At 47.5% G+C, this 22138-nt stretch overlaps 1 protein-coding gene across 3 annotated transcripts in view; it reads left to right on the top strand.

Moving 5' to 3' along the window:
- The window catches only part of LOC308190289 (mitogen-activated protein kinase kinase kinase 3-like), a 77420-nt gene that overhangs the window by 13306 nt on the left and 41976 nt on the right, over positions 1-22138 (top strand). Inside the window, exon 2 of one of the 3 annotated variants that reach the window (XM_080581442.1) lies at positions 8294-8373. The exons of the other annotated variants lie outside the window; for them this stretch is intronic. Within the exon in view, the coding sequence (XP_080437568.1) occupies positions 8370-8373 (4 nt within the window). The 5' untranslated portion in view covers positions 8294-8369. The remainder of the gene's footprint in view (positions 1-8293; positions 8374-22138) is intronic. 3 annotated transcript variants of the gene reach the window in all.

Here is a 22138-nt window from a genome sequence, read left to right as displayed (position 1 = left end):
ACTCCACTGCTTCCAAGGGTGTCTCCTGGTCAACAGTGTTGTGAGATCAATATTTGGGGCTAGAAACCAGGTCTGTTATGTGGTGCAGGTGAGCAACCAAGCTTGCTTCACCACCAGTGACGTGGTTTTGCTGGTGTTGGGCCCCTGGGGCTGTGCTTTGGCCCGATGATCTGTATCCTGACACTGCTGTGCATTTTGTGCAGTTTTCTGCAGGTGTTATGGGACATCTCTTGGCTGAGCTATTGCTCTGCTGAATCAGGAGGAGCTACCCCCTAAATCTGAGGATGGTAGGAGCTGGGTGTTTCACGGTACAGAACATGTCCCTGGCACCGATGGTCTTTCTCTTGGCACGTTGTGTGGAAGTGACAGTATCGCAGATGACGTTTTCCAGGAAAGCTTCCAACACTTGTAAATGAGCCCTGAGATGCGTTTCGCCTGCCTTCCTCCACCAGACATCTTCTAGGGAGGAGGGAGGGAGTTGGAGCAGGGCACAGTGCATGCAGCAAGCAAATCTGCCTTGTTATTATTTGGTTTAGAGAAATCTTGGTCTGAAGATGCAAAAAGCAATTGCAAACACTGTCTGGACACCACCTCCCCTCATCAATTAGCAGCATTAAATACTCAGCAGGGAGGATTAATTAGAAAACTGAAATCTTTCCATTGTGACAGCCCTCTGGTTTCCAATGAAATGCAGCTGAAGAGCTGGAAAGGCTTCTGTGTTTTGTTTTGATATGCAGGCATATGTTTCTTTCCATCCTGGAAATTAATTCTGTCTGGAACAGGGCCGTGGGAATCAATACTGAGTTGCACTGGGTTTCTCAGAGCTCTCTTCTGAGAGGAGCTGACTGTTTCCCCACTGTGCTTAATAAGTGCCTGGGTTTGGAGCAGCTGAGCAACCTCTGCCTCGACTGTCTTTGAGTCTGGAGGTGTTGCGTGGCTGCCCTGAGCATCCAGGGTTGGTCCGTGGCCTCTTGAGGGTGACAGGCTTCTCTCTTCTGAAGGTCTTCGCGTCAGACTTCCTCCAAGGTACCTGAAGAGGCCCACAGGCTGTGCTGCCCGTGACTTCCCGCTGCATGGTACCGGGCTGGAAGCTGTAGGAGAGGAAATTACTCATTGCTCTGCCTCCCTTGCAGGCTGTGTCAGTGAGCTGTCATGCCCAGCCTTGGGCAATTCAATACCCTAAGCTGGATGTAGAAACAAGATTTGCTTTTTCCTCACTTTCCCCATCTTTTATTCTTCATCTGGGTTTGGAGAATGAAGGGGGGCCAGCACAGCAGCTGTGGGGAGGGGTTGCTGTTACGTGACAGCTGTGGGTGGCATGGGTTTGGTAACACGAGGCTGCTGCTCCTTCTGTAGAGCAAAGCCTACGTGGAAATTGGATAGTGAAGAGTGTTGGGCATACATGTGCTCTGTGCACACCTGTTAGGCCGTACAAACGTATGGCTGTGTGCTACCCGGTTTGGTTCCTGTGCTGTCGATGGCTCATGTTTTGTCATGTTTAGTCACACATGATGGCGAGTACCCTTGAGCTCATGGGATACTGTAAGTCAAGAGGACAAGGAGAACGAAACCTCTGTGAAAGCTGCCCCACGTGTTTCTGTTTCATAATCCCATCACCACCCCACCGACGGTGCACGGGAACTGGCAGCTTGTGGAGGTGGCAGCGTCCCGGGGCTATGCGGGAACGCGGTCCTTTCACCCGAAAACACAGCAGGCATTTTAATCTTCGCTTGCCACCAAACACTCACTGAGCTTGGCTTTCCCCTGGTCTAATCTGGATCCAGAATTACCCAACAGAAACTGTGTGAGCAAGAAAAGGGTCTTGCAAATTCTGGGGTGACTCTTTGGGGGCCGATCCTCAGGTCCTGGTCTCCCCGTGCGCCGTGGAGCTCGTGCTTCTTGCCCACGGGAAGGAGTAAAATAACCAGGTAGCTGTTGAAAGAGCAGGAAGCAGTCAATAAGTCTGCAGCCCGCGGCTTCGCGGTCGATCAGAAAGTCGTGTTTTGATCGATCAAAGCCAGACGGGCCGCGGGGAGGAGGCTGCAGCTCGTTAAGGAGGAAGCTGTGCGGTGGGCTGGCTGTGAGAGGGACTATCGACCGCGGCCAGCGGAGGGTAAATGGTGGCGTACAAAGGCCGGGAGGACAAACTGGGGGAGAGGCGGGATGTCAGCGGGGTGTTGCAAGTGAGAGAAAGTGGGTCAGGTAGCAAGGGGAGAGGGCACAGCGGCTCCAGCGGCCTGGTACTGCCACAAGGCCTTGCTGCCCACCTCGGGGATGGGTGGGCCTTCCTCCTTCCTGGCCCAAACGTGGTCACTCAGTGTTTAACGTCCTGTTAGAGCACATTGGGCCTGTCAGAAAGTATACTTCAGTGCTCTTAGAAGCCAAAGCTTTTGGAGGCAGGGTTGTTTCTGGCCTGCCCTTATCTCTGGTTAGCGCTGGGTGCCCCAGTCCCTGGTGCAGGCACTGGCCCTCAGGCCAGGCTCTCCGTTGCACGATGTTGGCTTTGCAGCCCTTTGGAGCAGGGCTTCATTCGTGGAGAGATGTGGTTTGTGATGACAGATGGATCGATGCTGCACAGACCCTTCTCTCCCGACTGATTTCGCCAGGAAAAATTTTGCCCTGAGGCTAACGGTTTTCTGAGGACGTATTTCATCTGAAAGTTTTAGTATCTCTTCCTTCTTTTTAGCTTCTGCTCCTTCTTCCTCTTCCTCCCCCCAGGGAAAGGACTGTAACCTCACTTTTCCAGATACGCTTGCTTGATTGAATTTATCCCTAAGGTCTGCAGTCATTTAAGTAGAAACAACAACAAAAAAGGACACAAAAAACCTTCTAGAAAAAATTCTGATGCTTCTCTGCTTTGGTTTTTATCTTGTACACACAGAGATAGGCCTTCCCCCGTGTGCCTTCACTTAGGGGGAACGCTTGTTGAAATCAGAGGATTTCTGTTGGTGTTGCTTGCATGGAGGTTTCTCTCTGTTTTATGGGTGTGCAGGTAACTACACATGGATGTGTTTTTTACCCTGTGTAAGGAGAAATGACGCATAACAGTGCTCTCCTCTAATTGCAGACCATTATTAAGAGAGAGGGCTGTGCATTGAAATAACCCTGCCTGGGTTGGCTTCCTGAGAGAAGAACGCCCCAGCTTGCAGGAGATGAGGAACCTTCGGACCTGGTCGCTGCACTGCCTGATCTTTAAAATTTGCATCTAGGGCTTGGGGTGTGATCAGGGTAGGGTGTCTGCACGTTGGCTGGGCCCTGCCAGCTGCTGGAGGAGGCAGTTCTTCTGTAACAAGCGGGAATTCAGCAGGGATGCAGTTCTGCGCTGTGCAGGCCTCGATGCCAGAAAGCATCCAAACAGCTGCTTCCACGTGTGCTCTCTGGAAGTTTACTCTGCTTGAATGTTCTATTTTATATATATAAATATATATATGCAAAATACGTTAGCTCTGGCCTGTTAGGGCTGTGTTAGCTCTTTTTGCTGATAGGAGAGTCCTTTTGAATACTTCTGATTGCTTCCTTGTTTGGTGGTTTTCCAGAAGCTTGCAGTCTCTGCGCAAAATCAAAGCTATTTTATATGCTAGTATAAATTACTGATTATTCCACTGAATTTGGTAAAAAGGATTATTGCTGTAAAACAGAAAGAGAAACCGATTGGAAAAAAACCTTACTGGAGCATGTTATTTGCATTATTTCATTTACAAAATCATTTGCAGGAAGAGGAGGGGTTGACAGGAGAGATTTTAATATCTCAGAGGCTATTTTAAAGGGCTGTCAGGGAAGTTAATAGCTAGCAGCCAGGCATGTTTTAAAGCTCATATTCTAAATACATCTTGTGCTGGAATCAACAGGATGGTTTGGGAGGTTTTTCTTGAGAGGCAGCTGCTGAGCTTAGCTGCATTTGTTGGGTCTCTTATGACTAAAGGTATCTTCCATCTTGTATGATGGCTCTTAGGGAAACAGTCTCTCTTCTCCTAGCAGCATGCTCTTGTGCAAAAGATGCTTTATCAGTTTTGAGGTGCTGTGCCAAAAAATGGGGAGAAAAAAAAACAACCCAACCCCTCAGCTGATACATGTTCATATCACATTGCATGAAAGCCAACAAGCAATTTATTTGCCAGAGCACTGGCTTGCTCCTTACGTGAGCTGCGGGGATGCATGCATGTCACTTCTTGCTTTGCAGCCTGATCCGTGCATGCTCAGCACAGGTTTTTTCTCCTCCTCTCGGCTCATGCTGTTTGCCCCTTAAGGCCACTTGGGAGATAAGCCTGCAGGCTTGGCCCAGTTACACACGTTTGCAGAAAGTCCGTTCTTGTTGCATGCTCATAAACATAGGTGTGTGGGCTTAAATGGCTTCTTTCTGAGTACCCCTGCATCGTGCATCGTTTGGATAAACTGAGCAGAACACGCTGTGAGAGTGGGGTCTTACATTTCTCAGGCATCACCAGAACTTCACAATTCTTTTCTGTAGCCCCTAAATATGGATCCTATTTCCAGGGCAGCTGTATGTGCTTCAGATCAAATGTCCTCTAGCGTCTAGGACAAAGCTTTAAGGATGAGGTTGAGATAATCTGAGGAAATCTCTAATATTTCAACCTGTCTTTCTTTGCGTTTGAATCCACCGTGATAACCTGCAGGCTGTTTGACTAAGCTAACAGCATGCATGCGTTTGTATTCTCGCAGTTAAAACAATCTCTTTTGCTTTGCTGTTGTTTTTAACACTACCCCAAGCCCTGGCCTCTGAAGCTTTTTGAAAATAACATTTACAATAATATTTTTAACAGTTCCGTAGTATACAAAACTCCAGCGCCCTGGCAGGACTCCCGGAAACTTGCTGAAAGTTAATGTGGTCAACTCTTAAAAAGGAGAGATTTTTTCCGCTTGACTCTTGCTTGTTAAACTCTCTGAGCCCAACATGTTGTTCCCTGCTGCTTGAAAAAACAAGGAAAGTCCCAATTTTAGTAACGCTAGTTTGAGTAGCTTTCCAGCTGAGCCACATTTCAGGGGCAACTGTGGCTTATTATTTTTTTACGGTGGTGTGTCCCTCCACCTTCAGCCCAACGTGTTAAGTGGTGCTCAGGCTGGAATAAGTAGGTGCTGCTTTCCCTGGAAGCCTGGGGAAGAGATGCCACTTGTTCACGCTGCGGTAGTGACAAGACATCCTGATTTTTGAGGCTGTGTGTTATGCAGGATGCTGAGTTTCTGTGGGGTAAGTCCAGCACTTTTGGGGGTAGGTGATGCTGTAAATCCCATTTCAAATCAGGCAGGCTGCTGGTGACTGCAGCTCTCGGTGCTGGACTGCTCTCATCCTTCTTGTCTTACCCCCATCCCAAATCTTTCTTTCCACTAACTGCCTTCCCATAACTTTTGTGTCTCCTCTCAAAACCAGGACAAAACTACTCTTCTCCATCACCTCCTTTCCTGCTTTGCACAGAGACCGGAGCCATGTCTAGCTGGGAGCTGTGTTGCTTCTGTCTCTTGAACCCAGCCTCGGTTAATCCCTTCCCACCCAGAAGCAGGGGAGAAAGAGGGGGAAAAAAAAAAAGGGGATTCATTTTTAAAGGGCATTAATTGCATAGAGCTCTCGTGTGGATACTTTACTCATGTAGCCTTAATGATGTTGAGCTGCTTGGGCTGCAGAAATGAATTCAGCTTGGTCAAATCAAAGCTGCTTTTATTCCAGATGAGAGTATCTGTCCCGGGGTTTCCTGCAGCTTGAGTAAGCTCCAGCAGTTTCCTGAGCAGGTCGGAGCAGAGCAGCCAAAGTCTCTTGCGTGCACGACACAAACCTGGAATATGAGCCCTGCATCCCCGGGAGCTGACGCTTCGCTGATCTCTTGCCCTCCTTGCTTGGTAGGAGGCCTTTGTGCACTGTGAGGTTACCAGGACAGTAGTTTGTAGGTTCATGGTGGAGATTTATGGTAGCTTTACAGCTGAGGTTGGTTCTGCCATGGTTGGAGAGGTGGAGTGTGAAGGAGGAGCCCCGTTTCAGACGGTTTGCGTGGCAATCTCCAACACTCGAAGGCTCTGCTTGGGGCCCTTGGTGGGAGGAGAAGTGGGATGCTGCTCCAGAGTGCATTGGAGTAGGAAAAGGATTTTTCCTTTCCCTCCCACCCCCCTGTTTTTTTTACAGGAGATAATAAAAAAGGCAGAATTTGTACTAGAAACAGGAATTTGTCCTTCTGTAACAGGAAGCTGCTGGTATGTATTTTTGGGAAGCCACGGAAATCGCCGGTGTTTGCAGTCCAGTTTGAAGGCTGGCTGTCCCGAGGATTTAAGAGATCTGCTAAAACAGAAATTCTTCTTCTCCTGTGTATCTATTGAGAATTCCTGCACTGCAGATGGGCAGAGGGGTCTCGGGCTACAAGGGCAGCGATGATGGAGAAGAGTCACCAGTTTTTCCAAGGTTTGCTTGCGTGGCTCCTGTAGGGGCAAGCTTTTGTGACTGGGTGCAGATTGCAGAGGTCTGAAAGGTCTCCATAAAGCCATTAGAAAAGTCTGACCGATAATGCTGATGGCAGAGTGAACCTGGGCTACTCAGGAATTTAGGGTTAAATCCAGGCTATCTGCATGTGACCCTTGGAGCAAACTCTGCACGCAGCTTAATTACTGGAAGTCCTGCATCAGTTCTGAAAGCAAAAGCAGAGAAGATTTGAGCTGTTTCCTGTTCTTGTTATAATCAGCTGGAGCTTTTGCGCTGTTTTTTGGTGGATTTTTTTGCTCTCTCTTGATCCACTTTTTGCATAGACCGACCAATATCATCTTGAGATGGGATTTTAAACCTCCTTGAGCCTGTTAGTTACTTTCTTGCCTTCTCCTTTGTCTTGAAAAAGGACAGAGCGGAGTCCCCCACGGCCGTGAGCTCAGGGTAAATGGTGCTGTCCCGAGAGGAAGCTGCAGCAGCAGAAGGAACAACGCACTCCGTGGCACTCGTACTTCTCTGTCTTCGCTGCTTTCTTATCGGCTTCCCTTCCTGCCTGTCTCTCTCAAAATAGGCTGGATAAATATCCTCCTGCTTGCCAGCACCGAGGCACCGGAGTTGCAGAAAATCGTTTTAATCCGCGCTTGCAACCGTTCCCGGTTCACTTCAGATTTGTTACTGCTTTTAAATCGATTTGTCTGAGCCGGGGGGGTGCTCAGAGTGCCTTCCTCCACCGCTCCCGCACGACACGGGGTACGTAGTGCTGCAGAGTTCATGGCCACGTCCTGGCACACACAGATCTCGGTGGCTTTGGGGCAATATTTCCCGTAGTGACTGCAGGACAGGGATGTCTTCCTCTCTCCGTGCAAGCCTGATGAGGTGTGCGAGATGCCTCTCTGTTGAGTCATGCTGTCACACGAGTTTATGGCCAAGAAATCCGTGGGCTTATCAGCCAGCCGAAGTGGATTTGTCTTTGCTGGTTGCTTCTGTCGCGCCGCTGTGTCCTTCTGTAGACAAGTTAGGCCGTCGTTCTGCCTAAAGTTTTTTTTTTTTTCCCAGTGGTGTAGGTGTGAGCAGAACTGGCTCCAGCAGGCTCAGGTTCACACTCAGATTTTGCAGTGAGCAAAGAAACCTTTTGATGGGCACAGAGCATCAGCTAAATGCAACACACCAGGTAAACTGAGCCCCTGCATGGGCTTTGGGTAAATCAGGAGAGAATCAGCAGCAGCTTGGGGCAGCAGGCAAAGTCTGTATGAGCACTACAAGGAAACTACCTACCGTGAGGGATGTATGGCTCGTACGTTGCTGCTGAGAGCTGCCCGGACTCATTTTTTTTCCCATGAGGTCAGAGAGAGGCTGATGCAGTCTTTGGGAACCTTGGCTGGAATTGGGAAGACCCAAATTTAGGTCTCTGCTTGGGTACAGGCTGCCTCTAGGAGTGACTTCCCACGTCCTGCCATCAGTTTGTTTCCCAGGGGAGTGGTATCTCACAGGGATGCTGCAAAATGTAATGTGTTGAAGCTGACGTTGCGTTTGGGTTGCATTAAATAAGGTAAAAATACATTAAAGATGCAATGCCTGAAGGGTGGCGTCCTCTTAACAAAGGAGACTTGTGGCAGAAGTCTAATCTGGTTACTCCAAGATTAATTATTGTTAATTATTTTTTTAAAGGTACAGGTTTGTAGTGTATAGAGTGTATATATATAACTTTTGGGGTGGACTCCTGGTCTCAATTCCTCCCTAAGTGGCTGTCCCCTTGCCTCCAGCCCAAGTGGTGGCAGGGAGGTGCTTTATGAAGGGTGGTCCTGTTCAGTCTCTGTCCCAGCTGGCGTGTCAAAATTAACCTGTAAACTCTGTGTGTGTTTGTTATTACAGGGTGGATGCTTGAGAGTGGAGGATAAGGTACAAGTCTCTGGGACCGGTGGAATGGAGGCCTGATGTAGATGGAAAGATGGGTAAGGACTGCATTTCCCTGAAGCAATTGATTCTCTGCAGCCTGCTGATTTTGATTGGGGTTACCAAGCCTGACAGTGGAGCAGGAGACCTTGCCAAGACTGTCTGGCTGAATATTAGTGTTTTCTAACTTGTTTTTTGCCTTACAGTGGTGCCAAAATTGGACAAATTCTCTTCTTACCACCGGTGTGTTCTGGTGGGTCATGTTCTAGGCGGAGCCCCTTCCCAAATCTGCCTGTATTTCTGGACAGGGCATCTTCACTCCCTGTATTTCCTTTCCTAAGGAAGCTTCACTTTCAAACAGAGCTTTGGGATATTGCTTTTATAGCTGGTGACCTGGATTGACTTGTACCATCACCTTCTTCTGCAGGAATAAAGGAGGAAGTCACGTGTCAGATGCCCTGTGGTGCTGAGGGAGATTTTCTTACTTTTTATTTTTTAACTTGGAGAATATTTATAGCTCTGGAGGTGCACAGTGATTATTTGATCTAATCGCTGTGCTAAAGGAAATTTGTTATGACAGATATTGGGATAACTTGGAAGTGCTGGGCTGTTTCTGTGGGTAATCACCTCAGTGGCATTGTCTCACATCAGATAATAAGTGTTGAGGGCCCCAGCTCCTTCAGCTTTTCGTGCTGTTGGCCATCAAGTTTATCTCTTGCAGAATCATACCTTGCTTGCAGGAGAATGCCCCTGCTTTGCTAATGTGCTTGTAACCTGCTGCAGGGATTGCCTGGTGTCTTCCCATCGCAGCCCTCTAGGAATTAAGGATGCTGAATGGATTTTGCAGGGGGCACATGCCTTACTGAGGGCTGCGTGCTGCTAGGTTTGGGGTTCAACTAGAATTGTGTGCGTTTATGGGCAAGGCAAAACTTTCTGCAGAATCAATGACCACAAAACCACTTCCAAACCGGTCTATAAGGCGTTTTACCAGCCAGTAGTCGTTCTAGCAACTGTTGGGGTTTCTGCTCATTTTCTTTAGTTTTGCTCAAAAGAGGAAGGCTCAGCAGGTTGAAGAACAAGGTCTGTCTTACGTAAGTGGTAGTGTGTGATTAACGTATGGATTAACGTATGGAGCTAATCGAGCTTGGATTGTCCTGCTTGGATTGTCCGCCAGAAGACTGAGTTTGGGTTGTCCACTAAAAGAGGCAAGTTACAGAGAAGCCTAAATGCATCTCCTGAAATGGTTTCCTGCCCTGGTGACAAAAGAAAGGAGAAAGCAAAAATCTCAGAGGAATCTTGAGTGTAGCTGGGCACTTCACTTTTACACTTGTAGTATTTACACAAGTTCATCCAGAACTTCTCAGGGTTTATTGAAATGGTGGGGAAAAATAAAAAGAGGTGGGGGAAAATGCCAGTAGATTGTGATTGTCTCTCTAGACCTAATAGAAGAGTGATGAAGAATTTGGTAGTGGCTTGAATTTAAAAAGTAGAAAATGCAAAGCCATTGCCACACCTTAACTGTTTGTCTTCCCTTATGGAGAAAAGAGAATAGGAGAACAGCAGCGTTTACCCCATCCTGGCTTTATCTTTTTTATTTTTTGCTCTCTCTATTAACTGCGAGAGAGATTTTGAGGCAAAAAAAAAAAACCTAAAGCTAAGTAAAGGGAAAAAAGAAGGGAAGAGAGAGTTCAGACGTGGTTCTTCAGTATAAAGAATGACAAATTTCACTTGAAAAACCCCAGAATTTTTTAGAGAAATTGTCACGTTGAAGATGAGAGCTACTCCTAGTCAATGCATTTTTTTTTTTTTTTTTTTTCAAGGGTGGAAAGTTCAGCCTTGCTCTCAGGACTGGTAGGGAGTGAGTTGCTGGCTCCAGTCCAGTTTTCAGCAAAGAGTCAATTTGGTGACTTTTATGGAGCCCGCAGCTGATGTGGACTGCTTGATCTTCCTCCAGACTGTAAACGTACCATGGGCGCGCTGGTGAAAGCAGGGATTGCAACAGTAACTGCAGTGAAGAGAGCACCCTTTCCTAAAGCAGCGTGTTTTGCTTTTGGGAGGTCAATCTGAATCAGTGAGAGCCTTTCTTACCCAGATTTGCTGTTCTGCTTTCACCTGTGTCTGGGTGGAAGGTGCTGTGCGTGTCCCCCCTTCCCAAATGTCATTGCTTGGGGCATTGCTGTAGCTCATCACTAACAACACGGCGTCACTGCCATTGCAGGGACTGCTTAGACCTGCCAGGCTGCCTTCAGAAGGCATCGTGGTGTGGTCCTGAGCCTGGTCTCTGCCTTGACTGTTGGGGCAAGAGAGATGAACCGATGCGTCTCTTGATCAGTGTTACTGAGTGCTATTTGCTAGTCAAATGATGACTGCAACAGCTGTGATGAAAATTAAGCTAAATTTTGAGGGTTTATTACTTTCACAGCCACAACGTTTTATATGTGGTCTGGTTTCCTTTGTGTGTTGGGACGGGGGAGCATTTTCAAGGGAAGAGCAGAGAATTTGCAGTCCTTTCATAGATTCCCTTCTGGTAAGCCACAGAGAAGGTACGCTGAAATGATCTGTGAAGGTCTCTTCCAGGTCTGCCTTTCTTCCTAGGATCCTGTTCACACTCAGCTCGGTGTCCCAGAGTTCGGTATAGCACTGTTCGCTCCTGGACGTGTTCTAGGGAAGCTGTATGACCTTGTACAAAGACCACGAGGTGGGAAGTGGCATTTTGTGGCATCTCCATGTGCACCTCTGACATAGCAGCCAGGCTGCATCATGGGGTGCAGCGGTGCTTGGACTAGCCCAGCGCTGCAGATCAGACCAGGACAGCATGGCAGCTTGGGGGCAGCCTCAGCAGAGCTTCTTGGCACTGGGTTTTTGTGCAGATATGGCTATGACCACATCACTTGACATTTGTATCTATTCTCTTAACGCCGGCTGTGAAGGACCTGGAGGTCTTTCTTGCCGCAGGATATGGCTCAGTTTCTGAGGGAAGTGGAACTGGGTACAGCATAGGAGCTTAGGACAGAATTATTCTGGTTTTGCTTCATGTTTTGGTCTTGGAACAAACAATTGGGCTTCTGCTCAGTATTGCCCTGAGACACTTTACTCTGAATTTGTACTGAAGCACTTTACTCTTTCTTTGTACAGAAAAGGAAGGTGGTGAGAACATTAGGGTAGTTTGTAGGTTAAAATGGCTTTAGAAGGAGATAGAAATTTTTACAGGGAGATATATATGGCCGCACTGTAGGTGTTCAGTCACAGCTTCACAAGCTGACCACGTTTCACCATGCGAGTGTGTCAGGTCAAAGTCTGGAGATGAAGTGGGGTACAGAGCCTGAGCAAGGCTCCAAGATAAATGTCTCTGTGAAACTGACCCCCTGGCGTACCTCACTGGACACTGACCGATCATTCAAGACTATCCCGAAGTGGCTGGCTGCTGTCAGCTAGGTACTGCAAGTACAGAATCACAGAATCGTCCAGGTTGGAAGAGACCTCCAAGATCACCTAGTCCAACCTCTGACCCAACACTAACAAGTCCTCCACTAAACCATATCACTAAGCTCAGCATCTAAACGTCTCTTAAAGACCTCCAGGGATCGTGACTCAACCACTTCCCTGGGCAGTCCATTCCAATGCCTAACAACCTTTTCAGTAAAGAAATTCTTCCTACTATCCAGCCTAATTCCTGCTGGATGGACTGGACTAATACTGAAGTCATTTTTCACATGGTGGTGGGTTACCATGTGCCTCTTACAGTGGCTTTCTCAGCCTTGATAATGGGAGAAAATCAGGGTGGAGAACATGTATGTCCTAAAGCAGGATGTCCCACCTCTCACTCCTGGCACAGAGCAATTTCTGCAGCTCACAGTCCATTTCCATCTGCTGCCCCTCCAAGAGGGTCCATAACCTTTTTGTCATGTAATCAAAATGTAGCTGAGCACGAACGAGTGCACAGGACACTTCCAAAGATGTCTGTGTATTGCAACCCAGTGAGAGGACCATGGTTGATGGCAGTTTAACACTGTGTTTAAACATGGTATCATGGTTAAAATAACATTAAAAATATTGTGGAAGTTAGTATAAAAGGCATTACCCAACATTTTTCTTTTTGTTTAAAAGTGATTTGAGTATTCTTGACTCCAGTTGTGAAATGGCATGTGTGTTTCTGACAATAAAAACACTGGGAACTCTTATGTGTGAGTCAAAGTTTAGGTCTTCAGTACTTTTCTGGAGAAAGTGTAAGTTTTGTTTCAGCAGCAAGGTGATCTGAAGTGTGAGGGATGGAAGAATAATGCCTTTTTACAGTCTTGACTTGACAGAGGGGTGTTTTTTTTTTTTTTTGGAGAACAAGACTGCTGGCTGGGCTGGCAAAAGGCAAGGCAGCTTGCAGAAGGAGGAGGTGGTCACTTCGCACGGTCCTGGTCTGTCCATTGAACTCCAGATCTGTGTTCTTCTGGGGCTGTTGAGACTCTCGGAGAGAAAAGACCAACTCTTCACCCACAGACATTAATTTCTTTCAGCTCTCCCATTCTCTGTGTTCCTCATCCTTCAACTGAAGGCAATGCCTGTGCACTTCACCTGCTCTTTGTATGCTGAGAGCTGTAAAAAAAAATAAAAATAAAATCAGGTTAAATTGCAGCAGTTTGCCGTATTGTTAGGCACATCAGGCTTTCCAGCTAAGTTTTTTTTTTATTTTCAAGAGGTGTCTGACTTGCTCCTTCTCCCTTTCCTGGCACCATTGCTCTCAGGGCTCCTGTTTCGGGTCACACCGGGCACTTTGGGCACCTGGGAGTGCAGGGTCAGACCTGCAGTGCTGTATTTGGGACTTCACAGCTATTGCTACAGCGACAGATGAAGAGTTCACGGTTTCTGGGCTGTGACTTTGAGCATTGGAAGTAGCTGAGTTGGGAGGGAGAAAGAGGTCTTTATGAGCCTGCAAATAACCTTCAAAGGTATCGGAGGCAGTCAGGGGAAATAACTTGCCAGCTACATTTCTCACTGTGTAAACATTTTTCTCCTTTCAAGTGTGCTCAAGAGAGGTGCAGGTTGTGGGGAGAGGTAATATCTTTTATTAGACCAAACTGATAGAGGTGGAAAAAAACAGGCTGCCTTTTAGGTACATAAGCCCTTCTTCAGAAGCAGCAGATTTTAAGCAAAGCTGGAAAAGAAGCTGGAAAAATTGCCCTAAGTTTAATTTAATTTATGTTAATCTGTTAAAGGAAAAGGTAAGTAGTGTCTGTAGAGCAGAAGGGAGGGTTGGCAAAAAAAAAAAAATCTATGAAAGGTGGTTGTGGGTCAGGGGAGAGAAAACAGTACCTGGCACCTTTGAAGTGGTGAGGAGTTTTGTGGGCAGATGCTATGGAAGAAAATGCATCGTGCCATAAAACCAGACGGCCTCTGAATTTTCTCTTCAATTCTCAGTGGAGCTATAAGCACACAACCTTTTCTTAAATGTTGTTATTTTTGCTCTTTAAGGGTCGAGTCCTTGCTTGCAGGTCCCCTAGAAGCCTCATGAGACTAATATATGAAAACAAATGCGAGATGATAACCGCTTTGTCCAAGAGGCAGCTATTTAGCCCGGTTTATCTCAGAGCAGCTCTGTGCTTTTACAGGAAAGCCCTGAATCTTGCAGCTGTATTCCTGGCCCTGCCTCCTGTCTTCCTGAGGGCTGCAACTGGGAGCCAGCCAGCGCGGGAGTGGGTTCATGGCTAGGGAGCGTTCAGCAGCTGGAGCGGTCAAGGTTGGGTTGAGTTCGTCTTTGGTGCTCTGCAGGGTAAACGCTTGCTCTTTCTGTGACAGAGATTTGTTTATTTAATCTTCGCTGTGCTTTAGATTGCTTTATGAGCTTCAATAGCAGGGACCAGGGCACTCGGCTAGCGAACAGCTTGTCGTGCGAGGGCTCTTGTTCCGTCCGTGTTACCTGCGCGTCTCAAGCTGCTTGGCAAGCATGGTCTGCCTTACGGTCCCTGTTCCACAGATAAGTTTAGAGGCACTTGGAAGCGAAGTGATTTACCCTGTTACACTTCCGTCAGTAAGCAAAACACGTCACGGCCTATTCTTTCTCCCTGCGAGCTAATGGCACAGCAACACGTGTGTGTGAATGTGGCCAAATTCCTGCCCCAGAATGGGGTGGCCTTATCCCCCCTGCTGATGGGGAGCAGCCTAGGAGCTAGGGTAGTGAGGTGAACAGATGAAACAGGTAGCAAGCTCTCAGTTAGTTATGGAAGATGACAACGTAGGACTTGGGTGATGATCTTGCTGAGTCAACTGAAAATAAAAATAGTCTAAGGAGAGTAGAGCTGGTAAGAGCTCTTCTTGTGAGGCCCAGCCCTAACATTGCTCCATGCTGGGGACCCATTTAGGACCAGCATGGCCCTGGCCTCCACTTCAACTGTGCTGACGGCAAAAGGGCATCTGATGAGGGTTGGGGAAGAGTTTAAGGGGTGAATACTTGAAGAGATGTGGGTGGGATTGGCACCCTGGGGTCCCCACAGCACGGGGGCATGGCTGGGCCTGTGTACCCCGCTGCAGCCCTGGGGAGCCATGGCAGCCAGGCCTGAGCTCTGCTGGGGCTGACTGAGCACCACTGTCCTGTGGTGACAGATTGCAGTATAAGTCAACAAGCAGCAGTGAAGCACTGAAAACCCTTCATATCCCTGAAAATGTGTGCATTTTTTATTTTTGAACCATCATACCTCCAACTCCAGGATCTGAGTTGCTAAAGTTGCTGGTTGGATATGAGGGGCAGCGCCCATATTCTTTAGCCCTGCCCTCGTCAGCAAACCTCTCTCCCTCCCTAGATACCACCCAGTTTTAATACAGACATCTGTCCTGTTAACCAAGGGGCATTAAAGGCTGTGGAGCACACACAGTTGGGCCCCACAAGTTACTGCAGGGCCCCTATGGGGTTGAAGGAAGTGGATGCAGGAAGATGGAAGGAGGGGGGAGGCCAGTTCTTTTGCCTGAAGGCTTCTGAAAACCTTGGAATAAACCTCACAAGGGCAAAGGTTTTTGGCCATCCCCATCCTGTCCAGCTTGGACACCCGTCACAATACAGCTTTCCTTATCCTATAATGCTGGGGAGCTTGTGTGCCCTCTTGCTAATCAAAACCAACTCATGGCTGTTGGGATGTTGCATGGCTCATATCTGGGGAAAATGGCTTTTAAGCTGGGTTTCATTGCTGTCTGCATGTGTGGTGACACCTGGGGATGTCTTCTGACAAGCTTGCATGAGGACGGGGCTGCGGAGGAGTGTTACACATAGTGTGAATTTGACTATGCACATTGCTCTCAGGGATGGCTGTTTTGGGAGGGGAGGGTTGTAATGAAATGCAGATGTAGCTCTGCTTTCCCTCCCTGCTGAGCTAAACCAAACACCTTTCAGATCCTGAGTGTTTCTATTACAAGAGTCCACAGTAAATCTCCAGGATGACTGTACATCGGGATTGTGCCACAGCCTTTCACGTTTCTCAAGAAAAACTTACTGTACTATTTGTGGCTTAGCCCCCACAGCTTTTGCACAAGTGGTAAGACTTGCTATGCCATGCCCTCGAAAGGTTTTGGTTTTGGTGTTTGCATCGATCACTTACTGTTTAAGGGCATCGTTCTCACCTTACCTAAACTAATGTGAATTCCCTGTAGCTCTCTGTTTTCCCTGGGGAAATCCAGAAGTCAGTTCAAGTTCTTCATTATCTCACGTAACGTGTCTCAAATATGTTGTAACATAACGTATTTATTTGCTAGTTTATTCTCTTCTGCTGTTTTCTGAAGGCTCTTACAGATGTGTTAAGAGCCCAAACACATCCAATGTAATGTTATTTGTGTTGAATATTTTGGGGACTGGTTTTGCCCTGTCAGTGTGGTGATCAGAATTACTTACGTATGTGATAAATGATTATTAGTAAAACTGTATAAGGTGGTAACTGGTTTAGCTTTTTAAAACGGATTCTTGCCTTTCCCACAAGCCAATTGCTGGCTGCTAAAATCTGTCCTCTTTTGCAGGAGACGATAAAGGGAAGAGTTGTTTTTGATTCAAATATGTTCTCTGATCTGACTGTGCGCTTTTATCGATAGCTGTATGGGTTACCCAAGGGATAGCTTATGATGGGGATTAGGAGGCAGGGACTCTTAAAACAAGCTTCACCCCCAAGAAAAAGATCTGTGGAATGGTTGTCAGTGCGTGAAAAACACAGGTGTTTTATTGGGCATTTGGCATGATAGACATCTGTAGCTGTTAAATGCCTCAGATGGGTTTGTTTTTATTCTTGGTTGCACTGTAAAAATTTGAAATCCCAAATTTTGTCATCTATGGTGAACAAGTGTTTAGCATCGGTTTGGTAGGTAAAGTATTGGTGGCCTTCAATACCTATCAGATCGTGTAGCTTTTAGCATTGTAATTCCTCAACTAGGATACGTGTTTTCAAGAAACCCCAGCACCTCGCAGTGTTATTTATCTGGGAGAGCGTGTGCGTCTCAAGCTGAAGACGTCAGCGAGCGAGCTCCTGCCAAGAAATCCTGCATATCAGAAGGGTCTTTCCTCACTTCCTCCTGTATAATTGCTCTGTGTGACCTGCTGAGCTGTGCCCTGCCCTCAAGGCGTACACGGGTGACCTTGCTATCCCTTGGGTGGGGTTGCAAGAAGGTGAACGACAGCAGGATCCAGCTGCCGGCGAGACTTCGCTGACTTGCAAAGGGAACGTGCTCCACTGGTGTCTGCTGCAGCGGATAGCAATCTGGGCTGGGGGAGGGTAATGGGATAATTTTTCTCCTCATCACATACTGAACATTGTTTCAGACAGTAGCAAAACGACTTGTGCATGTGGGTTTCATTTAAATGAAGGATTATCTGCGTCTCTGTCACTGGATGGATGCATGCAGCAGTCTGTTTTCCTGTGGGTCATTTACAGACAGCCCTTCTAAGGGGGGCGAGTCGCAAAATGGTATTTGTAGCTGCCTGTGAGAGCATCTGGTCCCTTCCTTACTTCCTTACAGGCTTTTGATACGGTCCAAGTCAGGGTCTTGAGCTCGTGTTTCCAGCTCGGGAGATCACTGATCTCCCTCCTAGATTTGTCTGGGACAGTGTTTACTTGCTAATTGATCCCTTCTGCTTTTGCTGTCTTGATATCTCTGCACTTGGTGTCTGTGCAGCTGGTATTTTGTGCGTGGCCTGAATCCTGGTGGCAGGACATATCCACTGATTGTGGTTGTAGGTTCCGAAGAAACCTTAAGGTATGAGTTCTTTGCAAGCGAGGATGCTCTTTCTTTCTCAGTAAGAGGAGATTTTCCCTGTTGGCTTTCGGAGGAAAGGCAGCATTTGTTTTCACAAGAAGGTTCTTTGATACCTCCTTAATAGAGGTTAGTGCTGTCTATTTTCTTGGACCAGGGAAGCCAACCGGGGACCAATATGACCTTGACCTTCTGATAAAGGCAGTGAGCAGTCCAGCTTGCTGTTGGTCCAGTAGATGCGAACTTTTGCTGTAATGCATGGGCAAAGTTTGCTGCTATCCCATGCTCACACACCAAATAGAAATGAAAAGGAGTTGTGGCCATTGAAAGTTGCATCCTACTCTTGTGTTTGCTGTGTGCTCTTTGTAAAGAAATAAAAGGACAACTAGAAAGAGCTGTAGGAATCAGTTAAGATTTACTCTAGCTTAAGAAGCTGTATGTTACCAGTTTATTTAGTTAAATTAAGATGGGTTAAAAGGGGTTGAGATCAGTCTGAATACCTGAGATGAGAAGATTTCTGTTAATAGAGCGGTCTCCAAAACACTTCAGATATGAAGTTCTAATGAATGAAGTATGAAGCAATCTACACTCAGACTGGAACTCGGAGAGACATTTGTTACAGTGAGGCTATTGAAATTACTGCGTGAACTCTTCAAACTGAGACTTTCTGGACAGCTTTCAGAAAGAGACTGTTCTGTCTGTTTGATTTGAGGTCAAGATCGTGATACAGATACTGCTAAATGAATTTCTGTGGCCTTTGTATACATCCAGGAAGGCCAGATTGAGTTAAGCCCTTTCGGAATTTAAACTCTACTAATGTATTTAGCCCTGACTGCAGACTTGTGTAGTCTTAGTCAAGACTTTTGTCTGTCTCAGATTCCTGTCCATAAAATGAGGCATGAACAACAGCTCATCTTTCCTCCCATCTGACGACTTAGCCAAAAGTCTGTCCGGGCAGGAGCTGCCCTTTGCAGGGTACTGAGCGATGCTGGGTGGTGAGTCTTGGCTTTCTGGGGTTCTCTTTGGTAAATAAAAAATATCTTATACCAATTCATCCAAAACCAGAGAAAATGAAAGGATGATGTCCTTTGCAGGCCAAAGTTAAGATCATTGATGTTACAGTCATGCGGTTCCATATTTTTCACTCTTTTATTACATTTCAGTATTTTTTCCACAATATGTTCAAAGCCTGTGTTTTGACAGTGCTTTTACTGAAGGTGACAACGTTTCTGTGAGCCTTCCCATCCTCTCTCCATCCCCTCCAAGCCTTCGCTGCGCTCTTCCCGGGGATGTCCCCGGTGGTTGCATCGCCTTGCTGAGAGGTGGATGCTGGCGGGGGCAGGCGCCGCTGGAATTTACACGGGCACGGCTGCCGAATGGGGTGAGCACCACCACGGCTGCGAAAAGCACAGTGGGATCTTTAGTGACCGCAAGCGGTCACGGCTGTGGTTTTACGCCGGATCCGAGCAGAAGTGTGTGTGACAGCGTGCGGCCCCTTAGCTGCCCGCTCCAGCCTGCCTTAGTAATGACTCAAAGACGCTACTCGGCCCTTCTGCAACACCCAGGACTTTTCCCTAATTTTTCCCAGCCCAAACTCTGCCTGGTGGGCGAGAGAGGCTGAAATCAGAGCTCGTCCTGTTTTACAAGACTCTGCTTTTTCATCCAGCCGGTGCCTTTTTTTTTTTTTTTTTTTCACTGTTGATGGAAGCAGCTTCATGGAACTACCGTAGGCTGCGTCTTAGTAATGACCTATTAGCGAAGCCAACAACAACAGCACTGTCTAGACCATCTGAACACAGCTAAATTATTCCTTTGTCCCTTCTTGATTTGCTTTCTCTCCTGATTTTTGGGTTGTTTTGGGTGGTCTGTGTTGACCTTCAGACTCGTTGTTTCTCCCATGCCTTATTTTATTATTATTTTTTTTTTCTCTTTTTTTTTTTTTTTTTTGTTCAGCACTAAGCTGCTGTACTAAGACTGAAACTCCAGGTTCCTCTCTGCTGCACACACGCTGGAACCGAAGCCGTGCAGCAGCACCGGAAACGTGTCTCTGAAGGGCAGAGAGATGTGTCACGTTGTGGCTTTCTGGTTTTACTTCGTACTTGATTTTTCCAAGTGCTTAGTGCCCTAGATTCACATTGGTAGTGCCTGGGACCTGTGAGTCTTAAGGTCTTACTGAGTGGAAAACGTGATGAGAGGAGGAGGTGCTCCAGTTTTGATACAAGATCTCACCAAAGTGGGTCAGTGTGCTTTTATTCATGTTTAAGACCAACCCTCCCGTGTCACTGCAGCTGTGCTGGTCATTGCTCCCTGGGAGTGCTCATCTGACTTCTCTCCTCTAAGTGACGCCAAACCTTTAGGGAATTATCTTTGAGACCTCCAGACCTCTGTTATACTTGGCTGGAAGTGGCCCTCGGGTGGGCTGGTGGCGTGATCGAACGAGCTTTGTCACAGGAAGCTGATTAAAAAGGGCAAAATTGAGGGGTTGGTGGGAAGTAGAGAATAAAGAAATGAAACTGCTAATAAGGGAAACGTCTGGAAGGAAAGAAAGAGCTGGGGGTGGAAGAAGAGACAGTGGGGATGAAGGGACAGTGTCAAACACAATTGATTTTTACGTTTCGTTTTTGCCGTGGGTGTAATCAGCTTTTCTTTGTCCTGGTCTTCCTTGGAAGAAATAATTCCTGCTTACATGTCGTGCTGGGTAGAGAGAAGGCTCCGTTTCACCAGCAATTCATCCTTCAACCTACAGCACTGCTAAGTGAACTCGTACAAAATGGTGCAAGCTGAGCCGGTAGGTTGTTCAGGAGCAAGAACCTGCTCACGTTGCGCAAAGAAAGTGGTTTTTCTGGAGTCCCTGAGTGCGTCTGAGCTCTGCCGAGTACTTCAGGGGTGTTGTGCAACTCGCAGCTGCTCTGCTCTGGAGCTGCGGCGAAGCCTGGGAAGATGTCTGCTGCGTAGCCTCAGTGCTACAGGAGGCTTCTCAGGAGGTCCTGCTAGTGCTGGAGCAGGAAAACCCGATCTCGTGTGACCCTCAGGCACGGCATTCCTGCTTTTTCCCCAGCATTTTCCCCCAAGGAGAGCCGTCCATGCTGCACCTCACACGAACCAAGCCGACCGGAGAGCGAGCAGCCTGCGCCGCCCCTTTCGCTTCAGAGGCTTGGGAGTGGCATTTGGATTTAATTAGGCAGCGAGCTGCTTGCTTGAATTTGGACTGAACTGGCTGAGCTGGCTGCTCGTTTCCATGGAACAAAGTTCTCCACCCTTCCAGGGAGTCAGCTCGGAGACCCCAAGAGCTGGAATAAGGATGGGCAAGAGGCTTAGTCTGGAAAGCATCAGTCCCTGTGCAAAGCTGTCAGAAAGAGGACTGCGAAGCGTCGGTTTTGCAACCGATGATGCAAATCGTGCTCCTGCTCCGAGGTTACCTTGGAGCATGGCGTGGGGTTTTTTTCACTTTATTTTTTATTTATTTTTGAACGCTTGAGGCTTCAGCAGTAGTCCCTCTGAAATGTCAGCTTTTGGACTAAAGGCGCATGTTTTTTCAAGGAATAACGTGTTTCTGCTGGTGCTTAAGTAGGGTGCTCCGACACATAGATGTTTCATGCTTCGGTGGCAGAAGACAGGCTTTCTTGCTAGTACAGAAAGAAATTTTCTTGTTTTGTTTTGTACTAGTGTTCCATGATGGCATGGGTGTGTGTTTTCTGGTTTATGACAAGTGACACTTAGGTTTTTATTATGAAAGAAGAATGCTCTCATGCTCTTCAGAATCCTCTTCAGCATCGGCTTTTTAGTCGATGGCAGAAGAAAGGCGCTGAGTTGGCAGCCTAAATATTAGAAATCTCTTCTCTTTTGTCCTTTTTTTCTTCTAGTACCTGATTCAGGACAGCTCGGGCCCCATTTTGCACTCCTGGTTGTAGGCTGAGAAAGTCGGTGGTTGGGTGTTTCTGGGTTTCTGCTAGATTTAAGCAGTTACCGAAAGTGAGTAGATGCTTCTTGCTTTGGTGTGCGAGGAAGGATGCAGAAGGACACTTCTGGCCGAGGTGTTTAGCCCGACTTCCTGAGGAAATGAGGCTTTCAGTCATGCAGGTGAGGCTGCAGCACCAGGAATTTTGCAGTGATAGGATCCACTTCAGCTCAGAGATCTCTCTTTTTCGATGGCTTTGTTGATGCCGTGGGCTTGTCCTACGTGTCCTAGCTAAAATATAGCTCGCGCTGTCGCTCTCTGCTGCACATTTAATCCCCAGTGGTGCCCACAGGATGTGGTGGGCGCTCTCTGGGACGTGGTCCGTGGGCCAGCAGGGTTTGGGCCATCTCTGGAGGCTGTCAGCTCTTTTCTTTGGGCTTGGGAGGAGCGGAGGGAGCAGCTGCGACAGTCGCTCCAGAACACTTTGATGTTACTGTGTCCCCGTTTGTTGGTGTCTTATCATCGTTACTCATATTTTTATAGCTATTACCGTGATCTCCAGCAACCCCTGCTGCGTCCCTCTTCAGGCCAGGCGGCGCAGGCTCAGGGAAATCCTAGACTACCCTCGCAGGGCACCACCGGTGGATCGCGCAGAGCTGCGACTCCTCGCAGGTGCTGCCAGGAATATTCGGGGCTGGGCAGAGGAGGGAGGA

Source organism: Anser brachyrhynchus, assembly GCF_964034855.1.
Source record: "Anser brachyrhynchus genome assembly, chromosome: 2".
Taxonomy (NCBI): domain Eukaryota; kingdom Metazoa; phylum Chordata; class Aves; order Anseriformes; family Anatidae; genus Anser; species Anser brachyrhynchus.
The sequence above is the reverse complement of the archived record's forward strand: the minus strand, read 5'-3'. Positions and strand labels throughout refer to the sequence as shown.